A 23116-nucleotide genomic window follows, 5' to 3' on the forward strand; every position below is an offset into this window, starting at 1 on the left:
ATACTATGTGCTAACAATACAACCCTAAATTAAATTCATGGAGCCTAAAGAAAAACTTGCCCAAATCTATAATACTTCCTACTTATATTATAGGAGAAAAGAAAGGCAAAAGTTGTCATATAGACTAAATTAAGCTTAGGGTTTCCCTCCCCTTATACATGGATAGTGTATAAAATTTTATTTTGTAGACTTCTGGTAACAAAACTATTTGATAGAGCTAAGTTTCCTTTTTTAGTTCTCTCTCACTTTCCAAATTTGAGATCCATTACTTAGTAAAGTGTATCCAACTATTGTTTTAATAATTTTCCTACATTTTAATTAAAGTCTCAACTTTCAAAGGATAAGTTCATGTAAAGTTGAGAATGGTGGAAGAGACAAAGCTTTAAATTATTAGTCTAGTTTATGAATTGATTTAGGAATGAAGTTAGAAGTTATGATAGGTAGAACAAATTCCACCATGGTTCTCATACTAAGGGTCATGCAGTTTGATATCCTCACCATTAGCTCCTTTGTTGGCTAGTTGGTCTACTACTTTGTTCCCTTCTTTGTATATGTGTTGGATTCTAATTTATTCTAATTTTTCTATTAGATGCAAAACTATTTCTAGTTTGGAGTTAATGCTCCAGTTCAGGGTATTTCATTTTTTCAATGCATTCAGAATAATCTGTGAATCACCTTCAATAATTGAATCACCTTCAATAACTAGTTTCTTAATTCCACGCTCTAGACTAAGTTTTATGCCTACCTTGAGAGATTATAATTCTACCATATTATTTGTAGTGATACCTATTGGTTTAGCTCATTTTATAATCCAATTTCAAGTATCCAAGCTTATGATACATCCTATACATGTCTTCCCTAGGTTACCTCTTGATTCTCTATAAAAATTAAGTTTTGTCCAACCTATTGGGGGTGGTTCCCATTTACATTTCTTTCATGCTTGCTGTTTTTCTTTGTATATATTAATGGTGGGTTAATGAGATTGATCCATTTTTTTCTCATCTTTGCATCCCAATTTGAGAAAACCCCTTCTTCTTTGGTTGATCGTGTTAGATTGTTATTCATGACTTATGTTATGCATGATTCTACTTTGTTGAGGAAGGAAGGGGTATCCAAGGTCAAATTTTTGAATAGTCTCTTATTCCTTTCCTTCCATATTTCCCATAATATAATAGAGGGTGATATATTTCATAATTTACTATAGATGTTTTTTCTTTCCCTTTTAGGCCAACTTATTAAGTGGTTTTCAAGGTTTTGGGGAAATGGAGATATCCAATTTAATTAATGACTAATTCATTCCTAATATTTCTTAGTATATGGACACTAAAAAAGTAAATGTTCTGCTAACTTTGAGCTATCTTTGCATAAGATACATCTAGATAGACCCTCTAACCCCATTTTTGTAAATCTATATGTTGTCAAAATCCTCTTTTGAAATTCTTCCCATAAGAACACCCCTACTTTAGGTAAGTATGTTGGATCCTAGCACAAGTTTAGGGGTATATTAGTCTCCTTCCAATTTTGAGAGTTAACTATGAGATCATAACCTTTCCTTACACTATACTTCCCATCTTTTGAAGGTCTCCATATCATCTTATCTTGTCTATCTATATACATTGCTAGTCTTTGGCTAAAAGAGTTTGTGAAAACCTCTTTTTTTGTCAAGGTTAGACTAGTATCTTCTAAGGTTTTCCATTCGCAAATATCCTCCCCATTCTCCTTTCTAATTTGTTTATAGTTTTTAACTTGTTTTATCCAAATTTGTGTTAATATTTTTTTAATATTTCCTAGTAAATTAGAACTTTCTGGGGAAGGAAGACCATCCCAAGAATCTTCCCAAAATAGTTCTTTCCCCCCTCTCCCAATATCCCATGTTACATTGTTTCTTATAATATAATGACTTTTTAGCATAAAATTCCAAATACTCGACCCCTTTGGAGGATTCCTAGTTCTAAATAGAGATAATAAATCTTCATTCAAATATTAAAGTATTTTTGCCCATTTACTATCATTTTCTTGGAACATTCACCAAATTAACTTTGCTCCTAAAGCTTCATTTCGCCAACTTAAGTTCTTGATTCCTAGTCCTCCTAGCCTTTTGGTTTACACATGTTTTCCCATTTAATTAAGGCTAATTTCTTCTTTTCATCAATGCCTTTCCAAAATATTCTTTATAGTTTAATTTCTAATTTCTAATTAATACCTTTAGGAAAATGAAGACATGATAATTGATATATGAGAATAGTTGAAAGTGCACCCTTAATTTGTGTGGTTCTACCTACCTTCGCTAGCCATTTCCCTTTCTAGTTACCAATCTGATTATCATTTTTTTAAGAATAGGATCCCATATTTTAGTGTTTCTAGTATATTTTTCTAAGTGGATACCTAAATACTTATAGGGAAATAAGCCTTTTCTATATCCCATTATCCTACAAATATCATTTTCTAATGTTGGTTTGGTATTAATGAAGAAGATTTTAGATTTATCAGTATTTACCTTTTGCCTTGATGCTTCCTTATATTCATGTATTAGTTGCTTAGAATTTTATGCTCCTTCTATTGAGCTTTTCCCAAGTAGAATATTGTCACCTACAAAGTTTTGGTGAGTAATATTCACAATATTTTTAGATACCATTATACCTTTTATTTTCCCTTCTTCCTGCGATATTTTTATAGGTCTCTTGAATGTTTCCACCATAATAAAAAATAAGAAAGGTCAAATAGGGTCTCCTTGTCTGATTCCTCTTTAGATATTAAAGAATCCTTCTGGAGTTCCATTTATAAGAAGTGAACATTTTGGTGTACCTATATAATTAAATATGAGATTAACCCATTGATGTGAGAAGCCAAATTGTTCTAGAGTCTTACATACAAATCTCCAGTCCACCATGTCATATGCCTTTTGTATGTTTAACTTCATGAACATAAATTCTTCTTTATTATTTTGAGTTGAATGGATAGTTCCTTGTATTGTAATAATTCCATCTAGTATAGATCTTCCTAGGATAAAACTAGTCTATTCCTCTGATATAAGTTTTGGAAGAATGTACTTCAATCTTAGAGCTAGTGTTTTCAATAATTTTTTATATAGATGGTATTACATAATGCAATTGGTCTAAAATGCCCAGGTTCATCACAATTTTTTTTTGGGGAACGAGAGTTAAGAAGGTATGATTTATTTCTGTTAACAATAATCTATAATTTCTTGTTGCCTCTATTGCCTTCCATAGATCCTCCCTAATTATATCCCAACATTTTTGAAAAAAGAATGCTTGAAAGCCATCTGGACCTGGTGACTTGCGCTGATTTATTTTAAATAAGACTATTTTCACTTCTTCCAATGAGAAAGGTTTATTTAACATTTTATTATCTTCATCTATGATTAGTTTTGGGATATCATTAAGCATTTTCCTTTGTGTTGTCCAATTGGAACAATCAAAATTATTTAAGATTTTTTTAATAATATTCCACAATAATGTCTACTACTTTGTTAGGTTCCTTTTCAATACTTCCATTAGAATTTTTGATTTTAGTTATTCATTTGATATGTTTTTTATTTAATGTACTATTATGAATTTATTTGTATTACACTTCCCTTCTACTAGACATGTCTCCCTAGATTTTTGTTTCCAGAATACTTCCTCTTTTGTTAATATGTTTTCTTGTTTTCCTAATAGTTCTTTTCTTTTAGATATTTTTCATTATTCATTCCATGTTTTATTATTTCTTCATTTAGATTCTTTAGTTTGTCTTTGTTATCTTTTTTTTAAAAAAATGTTATTAAAGAATGATTTGTTCCATTTTAGAGTATTTTCTTTGAGTTGTTTTAGTTTGGAAATGAAACAATACATTTTGGATTCTTTGAATGAACATTTGTTCCACCATTGCTTGATGTTTCCCCCTAAATTCTCTATCTAGAAACCATATTTTTCACATTTGAATGGATTTCTAGTTGGTTTAACTAAGTCAACAAATTATATTCTTACTAGGAAATGATCTAACCCAACATTGGGAAAAATAAAAGATTGAAATACTACATCCATCATGCTTAAGTCACCTTTAAATAAAAATATGTCTAATCTTTCCACTATATTACAAAATCCTAATCTTCTATTGTTCCATGTGTACTCCATTATTGGTTGATATATACATTAAGTTATTTTCCTCAATCCATTCCTTGAGATCTATTGATGCCTAAGATAATGTCAGCAATCCACCGTACTTTTCTTCTAGTTTTAAGATTGCATTAAAGTCTTGTCTAATAAGAAAGTTATCTCTGGGATAAGGTTCAATAAATCTACTAATATCATTCCATGAATATTTTTTATCTACTATTTGGGTAGGACCATATACATTAATAAAAGTTAGTTGGATGTTATGTCTAAAGCTTTTAATTTTACCCCCCATCTAATTCTTAGCTGAAGCTAATATATTAAAATCAATCTTCCTCAGATTCCATATGATCCCAATTCCTACTAAAGCTCCACTTGACTCAATTAGATCCATTTTCCAGTTTCTCAATTTATTTTCTAATTTAGTTCCTTCTTCTTTGTTTAGCTAAATCTCTTAGATTAATATTAGTTTAGATTCAAATAAGGTTAAATATTGCTTTAGTAAGGATTTTTTGCTAGGAGCATTGAGACCCCTAGCATTCTAGGTAGTGATCTTCATTGCTCTGTGGGAAGGAACTTCCCCTTCCCTGCATTTAGAACCTCATTGATCTTTTTAGTTTTTTGCTTGGCCTGTAACATTTCTTAATTCTTTCAAGGTTTTCCTACCTTACTTCCTCTTTTGTTTCCCATAGTTTGGAGCCTTGTTTGCATCTTGGTTGATTGCAATGCCTAAGTTATTAGTGTATATGAGCAATGTTAGTATGCTAATAGAAACCAAATTTAAATAAAGCTTCTACAAACTAAACAAAATTCATAAACTTCAAGATAGACTAAGATGAGCTCTCAATTGAGAATATGAGCCATTAATGGGCTCTCTCAATAAGAAGTTCTCTTGTTGAGTGGCTTTGTCTAAATAGATAGGATGTATGCTCAAGCTTATGCTTCAAAAAGGGCTTCAAATGAAGTTGGAATTTGGGTGTGAGTGTATGGTTTTGATGTAAAATGGCTTCTTAAAATGGCATTATGACTTTACTTCATGGATTGTGTTAAAATGGCTTGGGAGAGGATTCCTTAAATAGGAAAAGGGCTTGAGGGATCAAGGGCTAGGATGCAAGGATGGGAAAAAGCTTATGGAAGGCTCAGATTGCATGAGAGGAGAGCACATGGATTGTGCTTCCTTACAGCCAATCAAGGAGTGACACATGTCACAGGGTGAGAGGATGGACGAAAGGGGAAGGATGAGTCAACAAAGGAGGCTCAAGGGATAAAATCTTCATAAAGACCCTCATAATGGCTTGTAAGAGCAATAAAAGGGCTTTGGAAGAGTCATTTATGGCCTAGTGGGCTTCATAAAGTTTTATGGTTGGGATATTTTGAAGGAGATGAGAGGAATTTCGACTTGGGCTTGATTAGGAAGGTTTTAAGCTTGCTTAGGATTGTGCAAATGATTAGAGGATGGATTAGGATGGTTTAGGATTAGCTTAGGGATAGGCAAGTGGATGGCATTTAATGAGGGTGGGTGAAGGAGGAGATATTTGTTAACTTTGGCTTGGGTTAGTAAGTCTTAACCCATGTTTAGAGAATGTGACAAGGTTAGGAGGGAATTAGGATTAGGTTTAAAGACATCTTTTAGAAGAGTCTAGACTTTGGATGAGGATAAAGACTTTCTAGAATAGTCTAGAATTTCCTAGGATGAGGATGAAGACTTTCTAGAAGAGTCTAGAACTTCTTAGGATGAGGATAAATTAAATTTTTAGGAAATAAAAAAAGTTTTATTTATTTCAAGGGTTTGGGTTGAGGAGATATTTATTAAAAAAATAATAATAAACATGAGGATTAATATTTAATCTTAATTAAATATTTTGAGTTGGGATTAGGGGTAGGAAATGATGGGATTAGCCTTTAATCAAAATTAAAGAAGGATTAGAAGATTTTGGAAGAGGTTAGTGGTCTTAAGGAAATTGGCCAAGTTTTGGGCAAAAAATAAATTTTTTATTTATTTTGGGTTTTTTGGTCAATTTATTAATTAAATAATTAATAAATAAGGAAATAATGTTTAAATAAGATTTAAACATTTTTGGGAGGGATTCCTTAATTAAATATTTTTAATTAAGATAAACGAATTTAATGGCATAAAAATAAATTAATTAATTAAATAAATAATTAATTAATAAATGATGATGTCATCAGGAATTTTTCAGAAAATAAAAATACTTTATTTTCTAAAGGTTTTTAGGTGTCTACATTTTGCCCCTCTTTGATGTGATGCCGCCAGTGGCATGGCATCAAAGATAAGAAAATAAGATGCCCAAGGCTAGAGCAGAAGAGGAGAGAATGGACTGCAAGATGCCCCCTCAAGAAGGCGGCGGGGAGAGAAAGCGAGGCTCGATGACTTCTTGAAAAGTACAAGAATCTAAGATGAGCAAGAAGACTCAGATTGGCTTAAGAGAAGAGGTTTAGTTAGCTCAAACTCTCACTACGGGAGAATGATAAAGGGAGAATCAGAGGCACAAGAGGAAGCAAGCTTAAGATCTCAGGGATTGTAGAGGATGAAGGAGCAGAGCGCTATAAAAGGAATCTAGGATGGGGAGATGGATGAGAGGATTAAAGAGTCAGATTGGCAGAAGATGGGTTTCGGAGATCCCTAGGACTAGGATTGTGGAGCTCGAAAGATGAGGCTTGGTGGATTGATTGGATTGGTGGATCCTTAAGACTAGGATTATGGATCCCTAAAGCTAAAGGTGAGGAGTGATTCAAAGAGATACTGATGCATAAGCTGGGGTAGGAGAGACGGATGTTGGATATGGATGGGGGATAATGGAGATGAAGGGAAACCATTGAAGCTTTTTTGAGCAGGGGGTTACTTCAAAGAGAAGTACCACCATGTAGTTGAGCACTAGATTTGCTACAGGACTGTTGGTTAATTGCCAAGGTTACCAAGAACATCAAGGCCGTGTCACCAACCATCCAGAGGATTGACAGACTAACTCGAAACAAACACACAAGGATTGCCCCAGCATCACACATGAAACCTGGAGGAAACAGTGTGGAACCGACACTGGGTAACCCACAAGCAAAAAAGAAACAAACGAAAGACTTGATCAAAATCGTACGCTCAGAGTGCCCCATTCGTAGCATACCATGATATGGAAGATCATGGCAACCTTGAGGAGGGAAAAAAAAGATTGCTTGGAAAAGATACTTCAAGACCCAAAAGGGAAGATTCTAAATCAAAAGAAAGTGAAAATCCAAAAGAGAACCGTTTGCCAACGAAATGGGTAGGACGAGGTACTAATAGACCAAGATCAAACATGAGGAAAGCTATATCCTACAAGGATCTATCAGAGAGCACCTAAGTCGATGGATTTGGATGAGTGATACGTCTGGCAAGCTGAACTAAGAAAGCTAACACTTTGGTGACAGGAAATCTAGCTAAAGGATGCATTGGAATAGCTAACCAAGATGTGCGATGGGTGCAAGATGCTAATCAAGGCTGAACTGACACAAAATCTAGATAGATACAATGGTACTAAGCTAAAGAGGACGTACAAGCTGACGGACCAAGATATTTACAAGCTAAAGCTAACCAAGATAGTTACAAGCAGGAAAAAGCTCAGGATGATAGGATAGTGGGATGGTTCGATGTTGTGCAAGATGCGAAAGCTAAGGGTGGGGTGATAGCGAAAGATATGGATTTGGCAGGATGCATCCAATGATGATGAGAGATTTTGTGACCAAGGATAGCTAGAGGAGCAGGATGAGATGGCTGGATAGGATGGTAGATAGCTAGGATTATGATTGATATAAAGAGATGACATTGGGTTTGCATGAGGATAGCTTAGAGCTAGATACCAATGACAAGGGAGGATGGACAAGACAAGATCTCCAAGGAATATAGTGCCCCCAATCAGAAGATAACATGCGAAAGGAGGTCTTATGATGGATGTGATAGGATTGAAGCTAGGATGGAAAAAGCTGAAGGGGCTAGGGAGATGGATGATAGCTGGGATGGTTGGCTGAAGCTGCAGGAGATAAGTGGATGGTGTGAGATGGAACATGGAGGGTGGAGGATAGGTGGATAGATTGGAAGATGGAGTTGGATGTCAAGAGATGACCAAAAGTATGAGGGTGATAGGCTAAGCTAGGGATGGCAGGATTACGCATGACGCTTGTTTGCCAAGTTTTCATCATGGTACTTGTCCAAGGCACTTGAATTGCCAAGTTTTCACCAATGGACACTTTATTTTTCTTTTTTCTTTTTTGACTTTTTGACTTTGGACTTAGCTGGAATGATTTTGGCTTTCTTCAGCTATTTTGGCTTTTTTGGGATGTTTCACTAGCTGTTGGAATGTTCAAGTTTGTTGCTAGCTGTTGGTACACCGGATGTGTGATTTATGCAATAGATTGGATTAGATGGGATTGATGGTAGGAGATGGAGGGATGAAAAGGTTGGAAAGGAGCATGAGATGGGGATGCTTGCAAGAGAAACATTGGCACATGTTGGGACGGGTGTGAAAAGAGCATATGGGGGATAGATGGTAGATGCGAGCGTGATGGAGGATTTGTGGAAGCGTGCTTGGGGATATAGGCACCCAAGATGGAGTTAGGAGATGGGGGACATGAGTCACTGGATGGAGGATTAGCAATGGTGGATGCCATTATGCATTGGGTTTCAACTTTTTTCTTTGGGATCCACATGGTTTTGGATTTTCTTTTCATAGGCTTTTGCATTATTTTGCATTATTTGATTGGATTTTTCCTTTTTGGAGTATGTCTTTTAGAATAGACATAAGACATATGATTGCCTAGGATGTGGATTTTTAGCTTTATGCATTTTGAAGTTGGCATTTACATTGTTGTGGTAAGCTTTGGGAAGATGGTTAGGAGAAGCTTTGTGAGATGGAGAGGATATGGGAGAGCGTGTAGGGGGGTGATGATGGATGATGTACCTCGATATGTGCCTTTGTTGATCTTGCATAGGAATGGAGGGAATAGGATTTGAATGATGGCTAATAGGAGTATGAAGGATGGTAGATTTTGGGACATTGGGACCCAAAATGGATTTAGCGGATGAAGGGGGGATATGGTAGGTTGTTTTAGGTTGCAAAGATGGTGGAGGGGGGATGACATAAGATTTCTTGAAGGAGTGATGGGAGGCTGGCATGGGGGGTTTGGAGATAGGCTTGGTTTGGGGGTGTGGTGTACCAACACCTTTAGATGGTGAGCCTTTGGATACATATCCAAGACCATGAAATCCTAGATTTTTTTGTGCAATAATAGGCTTTCTGATTCCTTGCTCTTGTGGTCCTAAGCCTTGACCTTGATAATGCCATCGATTGAGCATTTGAACTAGTTGAGGATACTTTTTGCTTGTAGAAAATGGTGGAAGTGCTTTATCAGATGTACTGCAATAGAGAGATACTATTCTTAATTCTTCTGCTGAGAGGAGGCCACTATGGATGAATGTAAGTGAACCAAGAGGGTATATTATAGATGGTGAAATAGCTTGGATAGGTGGTAATATGGAAGCATGGAGGGGAGGAGATGGTAGGATAGGATCTTGATTTAGCTGATGGGATGAAAAGATATCCTGCAGTAGAGGAGGTATGGCTTGAGGTTTTGGAGATGGAGGGGATAGTGACTACACTATGGATGGAAGACATGGTACGATGATATCTTCATTTATGCTTTGGGGGATGTCAACATGCTTTTGGGTAGGATCTTGATAGGATTGGTTTGGAGTGGATGGTGCGATAGGAGGTGAAGGGATGGACTCTTCAAAGGCAGCGGATGGATAGATGGGAGATTCAATAGTGGAGATGGGTGAGTAGAAGATGGATGCATAAGGGTCATTACGGGAGATTTGGGAAATGCTTGGAGGTGATGTGGATAGGATTTGGAGGGTTTTGATAGATGGTGGGATTTTGATGCTTGCGAGAAGTGGAAGGATTTTAAGCAATTTGATGGATGGTATGGGGATGATAGCTATGGGAGATGGAGGTGATATTATAGATGGGGAAGCTTCATTACTAACTACTTCACATGGTTGGATTAGATGACATGGCTTATCGACTGTTGGAGGCGACTTTTCTTGTATTTCCTCTAGGAGATTCCTTGGAGACTCGTGTGTCGGAGGTGGAGGTGGATTGACAGGAATAACTAGTGTAATGGGGGTGGAAGATTGGAAGCTTAGTTGATTGAGTGATGGAGGAGAAGCTGGGATATCAGATGGCATGACTAGATAGTTTGGAAGAATGCATGGATTTCGTGGGATGCTTGGGGGAATGTTTCTAAGGCTTTCAATATACCCATCATAGTCAACAAGATTTTCATCATCATTGGAATAGGAGGTGGCGGGAGCAAGGACAATACGACCAAACACATCATGATAGGTTTCGGATTTTTTGTTTTGATGATGAGTCGGATGGGGATGGGGTCTTGCATATGGATGAACATGGAAGCTCATGGTTAGATTTGGATTAAGCTTAGATTTTGGATTGGCTGATGAAGGATTTCCTAGGGAGAGTTAAAGCTGTATGACAGACCTAAGGAGGATTGGTTGGAGATTTTTGGCTTTCCTGTGGATGGAAGACTTCAAGGGCATGCTGTCAAAAAGTGAGAGTTTTGCTTTCCTATGCGCTGGATTGGTGGAGATTGTGTCAACTTAAGGATAGACTAATGATCCTATGGGCATGACATGAGATTGACCACTTGTGGATCCCAACCTTTAGCTCAAGGTGATGAGGGATAACAAGTGACAAAGCTAGATTACCCTAGACAAAGCTCTGTCAAAGGGATAACCTTGGTGAGGCTGGTGGATTGGTCGGATTAATTAGATAGCAAATTCTAGCAGAATGACCACAACTCTCTAAAGGCTTGGGTGTGATTTTGGATTGGGTTGCTAGCTGGTTGGGGGGGATGATTTAGAGAGACTTTGGATTTGGGATTGTTCTAAAGCAAGGAACTAGATAGATTTGGTTGTAGCGGGGGAGCTTGGATGATTTTCTGATGAGGCAGTGACTACGCTAAGTATGCCTTGAGCTGGGAGATTTATGCTTTTTTGGGATTTTGACCAAATTTGGCAAGCATTCATTCAAAAGCTATGAACAAACAAGCAAACAAAATTTTGGAGCAAGCACGTCAAACACACCAACATCCTAGGAAGCTTTCTACAAGGATGAAATTTGTTATAGTTAGGGAGTCCTCGATATACGCAAGGTACGTGAGGCCCAAATCCATAGATGAAACCAAAAAGATGTCACACAGCCGAGAGGAGTGGTAACCCACTTCTCCTCTTTCACTTCTCAAGGGTATAAAGTTCCTTGAGGCTTAGCCCGAGTGACAAAATCTTGATTCCAAGAGAGGTGTCTTTGGATTCACCTCCCAATTTTTATACTTCGTCGGAATGCTGGAGTTGAGGTCGTCCCAAGGGGTGATGAAATCCCCAAGCAGGCCTCCTAAAAAGTGTAAAACAAGACCACATACATGATCTTGGGCTTTAAAAGACATGTGTTTATTCCAATTGATGATTTAGATTTTGTAAGCTATGATTGAAGACACTTGTGATTATGGCATACAATGTTCATTCCAATTTGACAGCATCGTCAGCATAATGAAATTCAAGAGATCGTCAACATAAGAAATGCGAGCGTCATTGAAAATGTGTCCAAACCATGCAATGTTCATTGATTGTAAGGCATTCAAGATTGAGTGTGAGTTTGTTTTAAGCCCAAAACAAAGATGTGTGAAACTCGATTGCCAAGCGCACGCCCGGAGGCCCTCCACGTCAAGATTTGTCCATTTTTTATGCCCAAATGAAGTGTGAGCGAGATTAATGCGCATCCAAGGAATTTTCTAACTTAAAAAAAAAACACTAAAGACCTAAGTGAGTGGAGTTTGATCTTTGTGGAGCACTTAACACCCTCTTAGGTAGACCCATCCCCATAGATGGCGCTGAGATTGCAACCAATGGTTAAATTGATGGGTGATTAAAGAGGGTGAGTCCAACTACAAACTTACTCAAAGCGTCTTTATTAGTTTTTATAACTTAGAAGATTTCAAAAATGTGGATTATTTTTATGCCCCAAAAGATGATTATTTGATCTATAACATTCAAGATTGGATTTGTTGTTTTAATCATGCATTCATAAAAAAAATAAACTTGATTTTAATCCATGGCACTCGAGAGTGATTTTAGCAACATGCATTCAAAGACAAGTGATTAAACATTCAAGTTTTTTCCTTTGATCATTCAAGATTGAGATTTTGTGTGTTGTTTTAAGAACTTTGAAGTGCTTTGTTTTAACCTTAGATCATTCAAGATTGTTTTGGACTCAAAAGTGAAAATGACTCTTTGGACTTTGGTTTTCATTCAAGATTTTGTGTTCTAGTTTGCATATTTTAAGCCCAAAAATGATATTCCTAGATTGTTTTGATGCATCAAAAACCTAAGAAACATTCAAGATTTTGCAACAAGACATTTGTTTGGAACAAATAAAAAAGCTTTTAGGACAATTTTTGGCAATCATTTAGGACTCTTAGTTTTCATGAGATTTTTAAAAGAACTTTAAAATATTTGCAAATGGGGTTCATTTTATCCTTGATTGATGCTTTGAGTTTGATTTAGATTTTAGTGTGCACTTAGTGTTGATTTTGAACCTTTTGAAATGGAAACTTGAAGTTCTTTTTAAATTTTCAAAAATGAAGTGTTCCTAACTTTGCATGAATGCATCTAAAACCTTGATGTTGCAAGGATGCAAATGATTGGATTGGTTTAGTTTCACTTGTTAAAAGATTTTTTCTTTTTTGCAAATTTTTAATTTTTTAATGGATTTAAGTATGATTTGGGGGTTCATTTTAAGCACTAAAAAGAAGTGTGTATGATTTTGCTTTCTTAAAAAAAAATGGCCAAGATCTCCCACAAGAAGAAGAAGAAGAAATAGATGGAATAAGAAGAATATAGACAAGAAGAGGAAGAAGAATTCCAAGTGCTTTGTCCACCTATAAGCTTGAAAAATCTGCAAATACTATGAGATAGACTACGAGTTCCTTTGTCTTCTTCATGCTCATGTGGACCTACAAAACCAATTTATACAATCCTACCAATCACAAAAACAAGCAAAATTAGCCAAAATTAGCAAATGACACACAAAACTTGACTAAAAAAGCTAATGAAGATGACCCATGCGGGGTCCCACCGGGCGTGCCAAAATGTATATGAGCAATGTTAGTATGCTAATAGAAACCAAATTTAAATAAAGTTTCTACAAACTAAACAAAATTCATAAACTTCAAGATAGACTAAGATGAGCTCTCAATTGAGAATATGAGCCATTAATGGGCTCTCTCAATAAGAAGTTCTCTTGTTGAGTGGCTTTGTCTAAATAGATAGGATGTATGCTCAAGCTTATGCTTCAAAAAGAGCTTCAAATGGAGTTGGAATTTGGGTGTGAGTGTATGGTTTTGATGTAAAATGGCTTCTTAAAATGGCATTATGACTTTACTTCATGGATTGTGTTAAAATGGCTTGGGAGAGGATTCCTTAAATAGGCAAAGGGCTTGAGGGATCAAGGGCTAGGATGCAAGGATGGGAAAAAGCTTATGGAAGGCTAAGATTGCATGAGAGGAGAGCACATGGATTGTGCTTCCTTACAGCCAATCAAGGAGTGACACATGTCACAGGGTGAGAGGATGGAGGAAAGGGGAAGGATGAGTTAGCAAAGGAGGCTCAAGGGATAAAATCTTCATAAAGACCCTCATAATGGCTTGTAAGAGCAATAAAAGGGCTTTGGAAGAGTCATTTATGGCCTAGTGGGCTTCATAAAGTTTTATGGTTGGGATATTTTGAAGGAGATGAGAGGAATTTCGACTTGGGCTTGATTAGGAAGGTTTTAAGCTTGCTTAGGATTGTGCAAATGATTAGAGGATGGATTAGGATGGTTTAGGATTAGCTTAGGGATAGGCAAGTGGATGGCATTTAATGAGGGTGGGTGAAGGAGGAGATATTTGTTAACTTTGGCTTGGGTTAGTAAGTCTTAACCCATGTTTAGAGAATGTGACAAGGTTAGGAGGGGATTAGGATTAGGTTTAAAGACATCTTCTAGAAGAGTCTAGACTTTGGATGAGGATAAAGACTTTCTAGAATAGTCTAGAATTTCCTAGGATGAGGATGAAGACTTTCTAGAAGAGTCTAGAACTTCTTAGGATGAGGATAAATTAGATTTTTAGGAAATAAATAAAGTTTTATTTATTTCAAGGGTTTGGGTTGAGGAGATATTTATTAAAAAAAATTTAATAAACATGAGGATTAATATTTAATCTTAATTAAATATTTTGAGTTGGGATTAGGGGTAGGGAATGATGGGATTAGCCTTTAATCAAAATTAAAGAAGGATTAGAAGATTTTGGAAGAGGTTAGTGGTCTTAAGGAAATTGGCCAAGTTTTGGGCAAAAAATAAATTTTTTATTTATTTTGGATTTTTTGGTCAATTTATTAATTAAATAATTAATAAATAAGGAAATAATGTTTAAATAAGATTTAAACATTTTTGGGAGGGATTCCTTAATTAAATATTTTTAATTAAGATAAAGGGATTTAATGGCATAAAAATAAATAAATAAATTAAATAAATAAATAATTAATAAATGATGATGTCATCAGAAATTTTTCAGAAAATAAAAATACTTTATTTTCTAAAGGTTTTTAGGTGTCTACAATTAGTATTCTTTTGGATGTTATCTTTAATTGATGGGGTCAATTCATCCTCAAATATGGCTTCTTCTTACATCTCTTTAACTATTTTGGCCCCAATATCTTTTTCTATTCCCATCCCTTCTACTGGTTAATCTCCAAAATCAGAGTACTTATCTTCTTCTATGTCCTATTCCTATTACCCCAAATTCATCCCATGTTTGACTATATTCCCACTCATTTCCACTCTTTGATGTACATGCTTTGCCATTTTCTTGACATGTTCTATTCCTAAAGGACTACTTTTGTCTATGAAAGACTCTACTTCAATTGGTATTCGAAGGTTCCCACTATTATTCTTAACTTTATTCTCCTAATAAGATTCATAGTCAAAGTCTTCAAAAAGATCTTTCCCATTAGCTGGAGTGTGCCAAAATTTTAGTGATCATTCTTTTTAGCTCTTTTTCCAATAGTAATGTTCCCCCAATGTTCTAAAGAGGCTGGGGAAATATTAGTTCATTGAGTTTGTTCCTCTTCCTATTCTTCTAGTAATTGTTCTTTTTGCTTGTTTATATGTTCCATTGATGGAAGGTAAATTTTCCCAAATTTTAAGCTATAATCTATCTTGTCATTTCTCATCCCCTCTTCTAGAGTCTCTCCTTCTTCGAATTGTATTTTATTAATAGTTATACTTTCCCTTCTTCTTACTTGTATTTCTCCTTTTTCATTAATTAGTTGCTGCCCTTTATTTGTTACAGGTCTCATTTTCCTAATAATACTACAATCTTGATTCCTTATGAATGTCTAGAAAATCTAATCTACATTCTCCACCTTTCTTTTGGTTTTCTAATCTCTCTTCTAAGTTTTGTCCATTATCTTGTAAGTAATTATCTATTGATCTTTCATGAGGTCTACTTTTCTTACAACTTACATCCTTATTTGAGGTTTCTAGAGATTTTTCAATCTCCGAGCTTTGGATCTGCTTAAAATGTTCTTTATGTACCATTTCTCCCAAAACTATTTGATCTCGGATATCATTCTAAGTTAATAACATGTCATGCCTAATTTTATAGTAGGATTTTAGCCTAGAATTCAAGTCATTGAGAAAGCTATTTTCTTGTTGCCATATATTACACTGATTAAAACCATTAATTTTGTTATGCATTTCTTCAATATCTTTGCTTTTTACATTCTCTTCTAGTCCTTCATCTGGCTCCATATTTCTTAATCCTTCTTCTAGCTCTGCTTCACTACTATCTTGATTCTAGTTATTTATCTTTTTGTCACTCCCTCTTCTCTTTGTTTCCTTTCCTATTTTATCCAATTCCTTCTTAAGTATACACATTATGTTGTGGATCTTTTTGAGGATAGAGGTTCTATTAATCCATTGGACAATTTTATTTGGGAGAATTCTTATGATGCTTTTAATTTCCCCTTCATATCTACTTAAAGTTAAATTATAAATAGATCTATTTGTGATAGTCTTTTTAGATTTGATTTCTCTATGTCCTAGCTTTGTATTTAAGAGAAAACTAATGTTATTAGTCTTATTGTAGTTAGTTTCAATTCCTAATAGATTACCTAAACCTTGACCTATTTTGTTTAAAATTTACATGTGGTTTAGTTCTGGTGAAAGGCTTTTACATTCATACCATGATGGAGCTTCATGTTTTCCTAAACTTTGCTCACTACAATTTGGTTCCCAAGCTACACATTTTAATGAATGTCCTTTATAAAGAAAATATGATATTGAACTAAATTCATTCCTATTTTCTCTATTTTGACAATGTAGATATAACAAACATTTATAATATGTAGATATAATTACCTCCTCTTTGCATAACTCTTTTAACCATTTTACTAGTTTTTGAATTTTGTCTTGGGCCCATTCTAGTATGTAAATACACTTAACTCTTGACATTCCTTCCATTTATTCTCACCATCTTCGTCATTGATAATTTGGATGTCTTTGAGAGTGTTTTGAATCGGATTCAAGGCTCCTATACTGGGCTTGTTTCTAGGTGCCAAATGGTTAAGACCTAAAGTGTTAAGGATGGGGCTTTTACTATCTAGCTTCCTATGGGGAGGAATATAGGTCTATGGGTTCTTAGGTAGGTGATTGAAGTTAGTGCATTTCTTCGTAAGGTTCAAGAGCGTCACAAGTTGTTTTGAGCTAATGGGTATACTATTGGCTGTAGAGATTTTTGAAGGCTTGTTTAACCTAGGGTTTATATTACAATCCTTTGATCTAATTTTAGATGTACTTGGGCTATGGAAAGGGCTAGGGTTTTTAGCATACTTAGTGGAGAAAAATGCATTTTTTGCTATTTAACTCAAATTTCATCACTCATTCCAATCTCGTTCTCCCTTTAAATTTGATTTAATCCTGATTCTAATGTAGATCTAGGCCTATTCTTGTAGATACTTACCAATTGCCAACCATTTCCTAATTCTTCCACTGTGGCCACTAGGGTTTTCTAGACCAATGTTTCCCTTTCCCTTATGGTTTATATGTTTCTGATTTTATGGAGATTAACAAAGGCTAAAAAAATGTCATTGTGGTGTTTCACTGCTAAATTCCTTCTTCCTGGAAGACAATGTTGCTTGAGACCCTTTCCTACACTACTAAATTCCTTCTTCCTGGAAGACAATGTTTCTTGAGACCCTTTCCTATGCTTTCTTCCGATGTTTTTTTTACTACTGCAATTTCACCATTTTTCCTTCCTAGCGATTGCCCTAATTGAGATGTCTGATTTTTCACCTCGGGTCTCTGAAGCTTAACATCCCAATTTCTAATGTCATTTTTCTTAGGGAATTTCTGTCCATCGTTTCTTTGCAATGAAGGCTTAATAGATGAGATATTTTGAAGGATTTCAAACCCATTTGCAGTTGGGAAAGTATATTTTGTTTGAGAAAAGTAAGATTCCTTAGAATTCGCTACTACACTCAAATTTTGTGGTAGAGCCATTTTTTTAAAACACCCCTTTTCCAACATTATTACCTTCTCTTCTAAACCTCCATTTAAAAAAAAATTCTCCAATTCCTTCTCAAGGTTATCATTTTCACAAAGTCTCTCATAAACATCCTTTCTCAACTCCTTAATAATTTATATCAATTTCGACTTTGACTCTTTCAATTTTACCAATTCATCTTTCAAACAATTATTCTCACATAACATAATTCAACTCTCTTTCTTTAGCTTTTTGCCAATATTTTTCATTGATTTTTTTTTTAATACCTCTTGAGAAAAATACAATTCCTCCAATCTCTTGATCGCATAAGAGAACTTTTATTCTATTCTCTAATTTTTAGCAATTTAAAAAGTGTTGCAACTTTGCAAACCTTTGTTCTTCTTCTAATGAAGTGAGCTCTTCAAACAATAATTATCATTCTTGACCTCTAACACATAAATCTTTTAAAACTTCTTCCAATTGTTCAATCTTCTCTTCAAATAATAATAACCTTCCTTTATGCTTGCAACCATCTAATCTCTTTTGGATATTTTTCAATAACTTGAGCTCTTCCTTGGTTTTCAACTTTTAAAAGTATTTGCAAGTGTCTTTCTTTCATAAACTTTGTCTTGATAATCTCATCATTCATGCCCACATTCTTGTCCATAATCTTCTACATTGATAACTGTAAATTTTGAAACAAGGGAAAAACATACGAAAAAATAGAGCATTGATTAATACAAAAAAAAACCCTTTATTCATTTAATCTTTCACATCGATAACATCACTCTTCAATTGAGGGCATTATAGACCATGCTTGAACATTACAATTTTACGACAATTTATAGAGGTGCAACCTCATGGCATATTGTTGCATCTAAAACATACTAGTGATGTACTCTAGCCCATTGAAATCTGGCAAATAAGAATACTAGTCTAAACAAATGAATATATATATATATATATATATATATATATATATATATTTGTGGACATGCAAAATTCTCCCAATCTATAACCAAGAGTAAAAACACCAGCACTAGTTATCTTCAAAGGGAATAAAATTTGAATTGATAGATAAATTATGCATGGCATAATGTGCATAAGGGTCAAATCTAATTTTTGTTGGCAAAAGCTCAAGCATCAATAGTTACATATTTAATATTAGAATTAATTTTAAAAATCTATAATATGTATATATATTTTTTAGAAAAAATGTACATTTTTTTTCATATACTATTATATTAAGATCATTTACATATCGGGTGCTCCTTAAGAGCAACAATTACAACTTATTCAAACTCCTTTCAAGCAATCACACTAGAAACAACAGTTGGAAGACCAAGAGTCACAACTTAGAATCCACTTTTTACAAATGAGACAAATACAACTACTAGAAGACCAAGAGTCACGAACTAGGGTGTCCACAATGAGAACTCATTGCCTCAACCAACTAAGCTAAACCCCTTGGATTTTTTTTTTCATATACTATAAAAAAAATACAAAGAAAATAATATACATAATTTATATACTTCATCAACATAATATGCATTTATGTATAAAAAACATTAATTTTTATAATCTACATCAATAAATAAAAATATTTTAAAAGCTTAAATAAAAGTTTTATTTTATCATTTTTTAATATTAAGATCGTTTACATATGGATGCTCATCAAGAGCAATAATTACAACTTATTCATGCTCCTTGCGAGCAATCAAACTAGAAACAACAATTGGAAGGCCAAGAGTCACAACTCAGAATCCACTTTTTAAAATGAGACTATTCAGCCAATAGAAGAGCAAGAGACACAACTTAGAATTCCACAAAGATGCCCCTCTTGAGATTTGAACTAGGGTGTCCATAATGATGACTCATTGCTTCAAGCAAGATTATCATTTTCTTAAATTATATACTTCAATATAAAATATGAATCTTAATAACAATAGAAAAAGTTTTTTGTTTTTTTTTTTTGAGTAACCGCTTCTTTGCCAAGAGCATTATATGTGAAGCTATCCATGATTATGTTCATGCAAAAATATATAATAAAATATATAATCTCATGCAAAATATATAATCTATATAATCTCATGCAAAATATATAATCTATCTCACCTAGCCCTATAATTTCTGGATTGTTTATAGAGTTTTCATGGAGTACCCAATTTGGTGTGCGTTCAAAAGACTTGTGTAGAGAGGAAACGTAGGGCGTACTTCTCAGTCGAATTCACTCAACCCGAAAGGGAAAAGCAAAACCAGCCCCCCAAAAAATTGAATTGAAAAGTTCAAACATGCAAGCATGGAGGATCAATCATAATTTCTTCTGTCTAATCAATTTTTAGCTAAAAGGAGGGACCCGTTCGGAAATTATTTATATTTTTTTCGGCCAACTGTAATCAGGTAATAAACACGGGACCCTCTCCTTAAGGACAGAGGTATTTCTTTCAAATACGTAGTTTTATGGCATCTTATCTACGAATATCTTAGCTAACAAACAATTGTAACAAAAATTAACCCCTCCTGATATGCTGATATTGAAGTAATGACTACATTAATCACCAGTGGGTGAATTTTTATCTCTTGAAATTATTGTATAATGCTAAAATTTCTGATAATTGCCGTGCATTTCAGCTCATCAAAAGAATCTCGCAGAGACGTTTTGTAAGGGTTTGAACATTGGTAGTTACCAATTCAATCATTCGACTTGCAGGCAATTTGGTCTGGTAAGCCTCTTCAACAATTGTTTTTAGTAGTTTGACGGTTTGCAATCTGGATTGCCTCTTTTGTTGTTTTTATGTAATCTGCAGTTTCCGATTTAATTTGCGTTTCCGGGTAGGAGATACTGGTCGTTCTTTCCTTTTCATTTCAAGCCTTTTTTTTTGGGTACAGAATGCTAATAAAATACCCATTATTCAATTGCATATTTTGGTTTTTTAAGGAAAATTCTATAATTATCAGAGACTTTGTTGTTTTTTCCTTTCTTGACTGTAGTTTCTTTTTGGGTATTATAACTTGTTGCCTAGTTGTTATTTGTTTTTGAAAATAAGTTTTATTTTTAAAATTTGCAAAAAATGATTTAGAAATGAATCTGGGTGATGCTTATGAAGCTCAAGAAAGGAAAGTCCTAAATTTGCTCTCGCTTGTTCACTTAGATTTCAAAATTGTAAACGCTTATTTAACAGAAATCTGGCTAGCCTTTATGAAGCTCAAAGGAGAATAACGAAATCTGTGCATTCTTTTCTATGCCGATTTTTTACCAACTTATTTACTATTTATTTGGAGAAATTTCGTAATCAATTTTATCGACACCGGTTTGAGGAACTAGTTACTTGATTTGGGAAAATATATGGTAATGTGAAAAAGTTGGTTTTTTATTTCATTTACAATGGCTTTTAACGAGATGGCTATTTGATCTGGAAAATGTCCCGCTAATAAAATTGTTTTCAACTTTGCCATGGCTTTAAAGTTGAAATATCTAGTTATTTGATGTGGATATTTTTTCGTAATGTGAGGAATTTTCTTTCAAGTTTTAGTAAACGGTGGTTTTCAGGAACTGGATGTCTGATGTATGTTAATGCCTGGAATATTGTTTTCTAATTTACCTAGACTTTTTTAAATAACTGATAATTTCATCTGGAAATTTATAGTAATGTAAGGAAATGTTTCTTCGTTTTGCTTTGAGACCTAAATAACTTTTTTTTCTCACCATGGCTTTTAATGAGATACCTTTTTGATCTAGAAAATGCTGTCAGTATATTTATTTTTTCCTTGTCATGGTTAAATTGTTTAAAGTTAAACAGCTAGTTATTTGATCTGGAAATGGCATCGTAATGTGAGTACTTTTATTTCAAATTTTAGTAAACAGTGGTTGTAAGGAACTGTTTATCTGATCTGTAAAAGTATGCTAATGCCAGGAATAGCGTTTTTAACTTACCTAGGGATATGATTTTTTAAATAACTGATTATTTCATCTGGAAATTTATACTAATGTAAGGAACCTATTTTTCCTGTTTTGTTTGCAATGAGTTTTTAAGAACTCGTTATCTGATCTAGAAATTGTATGCTAAAACGAGAGGTGTTTTGATTTTCATTTTACTTACAGTGGTAATAATAAACTTAACTAGTTATTTAACCTTAACAATGTAAGGCAATGAACAATGTTGTATGATTTTTAGGGCTGGTTTAAGAAAGTCCCTTGTTAATTCCCCTACCTCTTCATTGCATCCAGATTACTTGGTTTGGAAACTGTAATTGGAGATGCTATATGAGTGTTTTCCTTCTTCAAATTTTTATTTGGAAATCTGTGCAACAAGCATATCAATAGGAATTTTGAAGGAAGAAACAGTCAATATCTGTTAGGTTCTTGCTAATTTTGTTATGATTTTTATATGTTAACAGTGTTCTGATTTTATGTCTTTTAACTTCTAGAAAACAGAACCTGAAAGGCATTATATAAGCAATATGAAATTCAAGGACGGGAATAGGGTTGAAATTTGTCGCGCAGATGGTGGTACTTTGCAATCCTGGTACAGAGCCAGGATCATTTCACACAATAGAGATTACTACAGAGTTCAGTATGACAACCTTTTAACTGAGCATGGGAATCATCTTGTGGAAGACGTGTATGCTGACACAGTTAGACCAGAACCTCCTACTATGACAGAATCGAGAAAACTAGGACCTGGGGATATGATAGAAGTTTATGATAATCATTCATGGAGGGAGGGTAGAGTTATCAAAGCTTTACCCAGCAGATTATTTGTTGTTAAACTGACGGAACCACTACGACAGAGAACTTTTCATCAGTCTGTTATCCGACCCCGGCTGTTCTGGGAGAATGACAATTGGCTTCATAATGTTGAGGTAGCAAATCATAACCTTTTAATTGTTGGTTTTTATTTAAAGCATTTGTCTTCCGATATCAAGTGCACAGTGTATCTTTGTTTTGTTGGATAATGACAACAATATGAAAATGGAAATAAGTAATAATAGAAATCAGCAATATTTAATTCTTCTCACCTTCAGAAAGCAATACTTCTTTGTGAGGGTTTCTATTTTCTTTTAACGGGTTGAATGTGGGTTTTTTGTATGTTGGTCTCATTTGAAATTAAAAGTTTTCTGTATGTCTTTGTTTCCTGTAAAGACAAAGGTTATTGTTGTTGTGTTTTCTAAGTGTAGACTGCAAGAGAGCTGAAGCTGTGAAATTTGAAAATTTTTCTCCAGAGCTATAAGAATACTGTACCTTGCCCTGTAGATGTTTCCTTCGTATTTTTTCCAGGTTTTACCATGTAAATTTGTGTTTCTCCTTGTCTCATTTGTTGCTTTGTTTCATTTATCTCAATATTTCTTTGCGTCTAAATTGT

The 23116-nt window shown here is 34.4% G+C and overlaps 1 protein-coding gene across 8 annotated transcripts in view; it reads left to right on the plus strand.

Moving 5' to 3' along the window:
• Positions 1-20186: 20186 nt before the first annotated feature.
• The window catches only part of LOC149546477 (uncharacterized), a 37997-nt gene continuing 35067 nt past the window's right edge, over positions 20187-23116 (plus strand). For 3 of the 8 annotated variants that reach the window (XR_016353732.1, XR_016353733.1, XM_089791219.1), the window contains exons 1-2: positions 20234-20476; positions 22182-22616. Coding sequence is in view for 3 of the 8 variants with exons in the window: in XM_089791219.1 (XP_089647345.1) it covers positions 22215-22616 (402 nt within the window). In the remaining 5 variants the exon portion in view is untranslated. Of the gene's footprint in view, positions 20477-22181; positions 22617-23116 lie in introns of all 8 variants that reach the window. The other 5 variants (XR_016353735.1, XR_016353736.1, XM_089791217.1 and 2 more) reach the window with 4 other exon arrangements.

Source organism: Cupressus sempervirens, chromosome 7 (genome assembly GCF_028749045.1).
Source record: "Cupressus sempervirens isolate cs-2001-9-10 chromosome 7, ASM2874904v1, whole genome shotgun sequence".
Classification (NCBI taxonomy): Eukaryota; Viridiplantae; Streptophyta; class Pinopsida; order Cupressales; family Cupressaceae; genus Cupressus; species Cupressus sempervirens.